Source organism: Zingiber officinale, chromosome 1A (assembly GCF_018446385.1).
Source record: "Zingiber officinale cultivar Zhangliang chromosome 1A, Zo_v1.1, whole genome shotgun sequence".
NCBI classification, from domain to species: Eukaryota; Viridiplantae; Streptophyta; class Magnoliopsida; order Zingiberales; family Zingiberaceae; genus Zingiber; species Zingiber officinale.
The window spans coordinates 115,038,942-115,044,935 of NC_055987.1; the positions used below are offsets into that span (position 1 = coordinate 115,038,942).

The window sequence follows — 5,994 nt, forward strand, 5'->3', positions numbered from 1 at the left end:
TATATTCAAGAGAAGTGACTCAATGCGATCGCTTCCTTAATCGAAAGAAATACGCGTTCTTCGCCACCAATTATTTCGATGTAGCGAGACAATATCAATTTCTCTACAACTCCTGGTCTAGGATTCACCAAAGAAATCTGTATATTTAAACAAGTAGCAATAATTGGTGATATAAACCTTCATTGATCTTCAACTGTTATCACTTTCTTCAGTGTCTGTTCCACAATGATCATTTCTACCTTGTACTCGAAGGAAAAACATAAATTACCTTGATCTCTTTCTTTTGCAAATTTCTGTGAACATCAAATAACATTCCAATGCCGGTGTTGTCGATGGCAGTCACACCTATTTGATCAAAAACCAAACACGTTTCTTAGATATATTCTTAATTACCACTAATCTCTTTAACATCATAAGCCATAAGTCATCTAACAAGAAAGAAAATATGCCTCAAATTATCACCTCCCATGTCAAGAATAACATGCTTCAAATGTTCATCCTTATTAGCAATGTTCTCTTCCTCTTCGACCCATCTTAGAATCCTAAAACACAATGCAAAACTAAACTTCGTATGTAAAACAACAAAGTAAATTATATGGTAGAAATGTTTATTCTGACCGTTCTTTGAGATATCCAGCGGCAGCAAAGTAAATAGGAGAACCCAACTCTATGATCAAAGTTTCTGAGAGAAGTTTCGAGTTCGGATATAGCATTACATCGCGATACAATTCGGTTCCTGCTATATTCCCTAGCTTGCAACTAGTTGGCCTAGCCACATACAATAGTGCACGCAGTATCGACAACATGACCTATTTAAGTATGTGTTAATAGAAATACTTGATCAAGACTAGAAAACTCTGTTTAGTGTACTTACAGAAACTAGTAGTCCAATAGTCATGCTGAAGAATACAACTCCAAAGAAAGCAGACATGCAAATGCAAAAATCATACTTATCCACCTTGAAGAGGCGGTAAGCCTCTTCGTAGTCGATGAGACCGATCATTGCAATAGTAATTATGGCAGATAGAGCTACTAGAGGCGTATATTCGAAAACAGGTGCCAAGAACAGCAACACCAGCATCATACAAATAGCCATAATCACATTAGACATTTGAGTCTTACACCCTGCATGATAGTTAACTGCTGACCTTGAAAATGGACCTGTTTTTGCCATGTATCAGTAGCTGATAAACCAAGTTTTTTTAAGGATATCACAGCGTTTAATTACCGGTAGTTAAGTAGCATGAGAAAAAGGAGCCAAGAATGTTCATCAACCCAAAAGCTATCATCTCTTTGTTCCCGTCAGTTTGCTCATTTTTCAGAATTCCCAAGCTCCTACCAACTGCAATTCCTTCCTAGATTAAACAGTGGTATGTTATTTTACAGAGGAAAGGATAAAGTGAACAAATGTTTAAGTGAAAGAGACTGAAATTAATCTACCGAAAGTGCTAGGAAAGCTGCCATTAGAGAGGCGTTCATGACAGTACTAAGGTATTTAGATTGGAAATTTAAATCAGATATACTGATTGGATTGAGTCCTTTCTTCAAAGGACCAACCTGAGAAGATAAAACATTGTCAAGGGAATATGTGTGTATCTAGTTACAGTAACATTGTCAGCTTTACTTACTATATGAATTCCATGATCCTCTGCATGCACAAGATATGCGAAAACACATCCAACTACGACCACAATCAGTGGAGCAATCACTGGCAACCAAAATAGTCTAGGGATTTTGTTTCTCTGCAATTTATTTTGTAACCATTAGTATCAAGATGATGAAACATTGTAACATAAGATAATGCTAATCCACACTCACTATATGTTTCGTTAGGAGCAAGAATCCAAAGAAGAAAACTCCAAGCACCACACTCTGCCATCTCCACTATATCACCAAGTAGCAAACTTAAGTCGAAGATGGTGAAGAAACTCTTTTGTTTTGTCTTCAGAAATTGGATGAACATAGAAGTTAACCTGGTTTGTTTGGGTGAAAAGCGAATGCGAAGTTGAAACCACATCAGTCCTGTGAGTGGAATGCAGCAGTCCAAGGAAGCCCTTCAACTGCTGGAGGATCACAATGCAGGCTGTGCCAGCCATGAAGCCAGTAATGGTCGATCTCGACAAGAAATCCACCAATATCCCTAATCTAAATCCATGCAATATTAAAAGGCAATAATCGGAATGTGTGAAGCTGATGATTAGATCAACCTGAGAATTCCTAATGCTGCTTCGATGACTCCAGTGCAGAAAGCGGCCGTGAAGAAGAGGTTGGAATACAACTGCGGGTCTTCGGTGGCCGAGGCTACAGTTCCGATGATCGAGGCGAGGAACAACGAGGCTCCTGCCACCGTCCCCACCGCCAAACTGGTGGAGCTACCGAACAGCGCATAGACCAATGGTGGAACGAAACTCGAATCTGCCACAATATATAATGAAACCAATGAGTTGAACTGATCGAAATCGTTCGTTTCTGGCTGATGCTGCGTTCTTACAAAGGCCAATGACGGGCGGGAGGTTGGCGAGGCGGGCGTAGCTGATGCCTTGAGGTATGGCGAGGCTGGCTATGGTGACGCCGGCGAGAAGGTCGTACTTGAACTTGGCAAAACTGTAACTGGGCGCCCACTCAAGTATCGGCACGAAGTACCTGAGCAATCCCACTGTAACGGCGCCAGCCGGCTGCCCCTTAAGGTGCCGGAACGGGTCGTCCGGAAGCAGAGTCTCCTTGAGGTCGGATCTGAAGGAGGAGAGGAACGTCTGACCGCTGCCTGAAAAATTCACGGCATTGCGCTGCACGGCTCCTTCAAACGCTTCCATTCATGCATGAGATAAATTCTCTCCAACTCAATTTAAAATCTAAATTGAATGCGAGAGGCCGAGAGCGGAGGCGGTAGATCGGCGACGAGTTGATAAGGGACAGATTTGGCGCGCTGAGTTTGACATTTTGTTGACGCTTGTGATCCCTTTGACTGGATAAATTTAGGAGGAACTCGTTTTTTTCTCCTGATCAATAATTATAAAGAACAAAATATAATTTCGCGCTGAAATGTAGGGATAAAATTAAAATAAATATGGAGAGTCAATTTCTTTTTCTCCATTGAAAAGTTGATTACAATGATCTTCGTTCCGGCCAAATATGATCAAGTAACCAATCAACGAATTTATTAGTAGGTGAGTGTTTAAAAAATGATCGATGAAGGAGATAAAAAGACCTTAGATGTACTTAAAAAGAATTAGATTGACTGAGGGATGGATCCTAGGGTCATTCGGGTCACTTTGACATTCAAGTTATGATTTGTTTGGATGGTAAATTGAAGAATGAAGATAGAGATGAAAGATAAAACCTGGTTGAATGGAGGAGAATCTGGAGAGGCTCCCTCATTGCTTTTGTGAGCATCTATATAGTTATCAAGCGAGTATTTTCACATAGATCAAAATATAATCATAATAACAGCATGTAAGAGGACCAGATCTGATCTGAAGTCATTGGTTGTTTGCTAAGCATCCAATGCCACGTGTCAATAGGAGGCATATGAGAGACTAAATCTGAAGAATCTCATAACCGCTCCTTCATTCTTAAGATGTCTCACATCTAGAATATTCAATATGTAGGATCGAAAAGAATTTAGATATTTCCATATTTGCATGATATTGTCCACTTTAGACCTAGACCCTCATGACTTTGCTCTTGAACTCTCCCTAAAAGGTTTCATGCCAATGGAGATATCTTTTCTCTTTCTAAACTCATGATCTTTTTCATATGTTTTACAATATTGACTATGTTTGCAACATTGCAAACCCAACAATCCCCCCCCTTCAAACAAAGGACCACATGCTTCCCAAGTCCGATCCTTCGACCCACCAAGTCTTTTTGCCCTTCGATCCACTCGACCTACTAGGATTTCCTTATCTGGCGTCTGGTCCTCTTAATTCGAACATAGGAGCCCCCACTTTCTTTGTTCGAGATAATATTGTACCCACATGGTTTAATCAGACAATGGCTGTTGTACACAGTTGATGGTTAAACCTTCTGGCAATCCGGACTCTGATACCACTTGTAAGTTCTCGTAAAATCTAAGCCGCATGAATTCTAAACAACTGAAATAAGAATTCAAATAGGGAAAACAAAAATATATAAGCATGGATCTTGATTTCGTCGAGAACATGACATAAGAAACTAATAATACATAAACATAATGACAAAGAACCTGATTGAAGAGTCATATCTTTGTCCTTTAGCGTCGTCGAGAAGATCTTGTGGAAGAAGAAGCAGTGGAAAGAAAAGGTAAGGAACTTAGGAGATGACGGTGCCGAAAAGCTTTAGGCCAATAGAGAACCAAAAGCTATATCAAGATCATCCTAAGCCCTTGGGGACCAACCCTATATATAATGGACATCTATTATCAGCCCATCGATAATAATAGATGTGAGACTATAAGTCCATATATACTGAACATCTATTATCAGCATATAGATGATAATAGATACGGGACTAAAGGTTCTACACATACGAAATCCACATCCAATTACCCGAAACCCACTGGACATAAGTAAGATCACTTTAAAGGGTTCGGATCGTATTCACGTGTGCAACTTACAAATAAGCCCACCTAATAAGGATAATTATATCCAACAATCTCCCACTTGGGCTATATATGAGTTGTACATGAAATACAAGTAAAACTTTAGTTGATATCAAACTTTATTGGTATATAATACCCCTATATATAATCTGGTCTGATCCGGTGGTAAGGACGGGGGACCCACGTCGGTGGCGGTCAACGACACATGGAGGTCAAAGGTCAATAAGGGCAGCCCCAAGGTCCTCGAGCAGACAGGACATCTGACTGGCCGACCGGATACCCTCCCAGCCGAGCGAAATATAGCTTGACCTGCGGTCGAGCTTCCGACGCTTAAGGTAAAGGAGCTTATGGGCCGAGCAAACAGGCCGCTCAGTCGAACCACAAATCACTGAGGTGCGATCCTATCCGAACGTAGGACCGAGGATCTTCCCGCTTGGTCCGAGGCATACAAGGGCCCGAGTGCTAGGAGCGCCGAGCAGCAAGACCGCCTGGCCCCGGAACAGACAAGAGACGCAAAAGGATGAAAAGGACAGCTGGTAACATCATCCTTGAGACGCCTGCCTCCGACAAACAGCATGGTCAGCGGTCGGACTGGACAGAGTATCATACGGTGGAAGTTTCCACCGTCACGTCAGGGATATGCTCGGACGATTACGGAATAGCGTCAGGCATGGTTTTCTGGCACACTCATTCGGAGGTATGTTTGGGGAAGCGTGCACGTATTGAGAAGCGTGCCCACATCTCCTCGGGGTCCTATATAAGGACCCCAAACTTCGACGGAGGTATGCAGAATTCTCATCACTGTAGCCACAGTTACTCTGCCTCCTTTCTTCTTCGTGGCCTGACTTGAGCGTCGGAGGGTCGTCGCCGGGAACTCCTTCCTGGCTCGGCTTCTTTGCAGGTTCGCCGGAGATCCACATCACTAGTCAGAGATAGCGGAGAGCGCCACACCCCCAGTGTCCGTCGACTCAGCGCTCGGACAGGATCAAATTGGGGCCGTTTGTGGGAACATACCTGAATCCGAGTAGAGACGATGGAAGAAGTTGGACGCCAACTCATGGTGACGCTCTCTCCCGAAGAACTAGACGCGCTCGTCCAAGCGCGAGTGGTAAAGATTGTCGAGCAACAGCAGAAGGCTCAAGCTGATCGGATAGCACAGCAGGCAACGTCGGCATTGGGCGATCGAGCGGCACCAGAAGACCGGCCGGAGCAGCTCTCAATATGGGGCCAGAACAAAGGTCCGACCGGCACTCAGGTGGAAGCCCCGCCCGCCCCGATACCATTCCATCGGGCTTTATTCCAAACACCGTCAGAAGTCTCTCAGGCCAACCTCATCCAAGGATCTTCTTCCGATGAAGCCCCCGTTCGAGACAATAGAAAGGGCAAAGTGCCTTGAGCGGACATGTCACCTGAGC

The 5,994-nt window shown here is 43.3% G+C and overlaps 1 protein-coding gene across 1 annotated transcript; it reads right to left on the bottom strand.

Annotated features, from left to right (window-relative positions):
• Positions 1–5: 5 nt before the first annotated feature.
• Positions 6–2,813, bottom strand: LOC122001946 (probable sulfate transporter 3.5). Its single transcript, XM_042556942.1, has 12 exons — positions 2,492–2,813; positions 2,208–2,415; positions 1,974–2,145; positions 1,819–1,884; positions 1,629–1,742; positions 1,441–1,557; positions 1,229–1,355; positions 875–1,161; positions 619–809; positions 463–542; positions 269–345; positions 6–137 (listed from the first exon to the last, which is right to left on the bottom strand). The coding sequence occupies exons 1-12, from the start codon at positions 2,811–2,813 to the stop codon at positions 6–8; spliced, it is 1,893 nt and encodes a 630-aa protein (XP_042412876.1).
• Positions 2,814–5,994: the final 3,181 nt, after the last annotated feature.

Coding starts and splice junctions, on each gene's coding strand:
- LOC122001946 (XM_042556942.1), bottom strand. CDS start 2,813: ATGGAAGCGTTTGAAGGAGCCGTGCAGCGCAATGCCGTGAATTTTTCA. Junction 1,356..1,440: donor CAGCTTTCCTAGCACTTTCG/GTAGATTAATTT, acceptor TGTTTAATCTAG/GAAGGAATTGCAGTTGGTAG. Junction 346..462: donor TGTTATTCTTGACATGGGAG/GTGATAATTTGA, acceptor TTGATCAAATAG/GTGTGACTGCCATCGACAAC.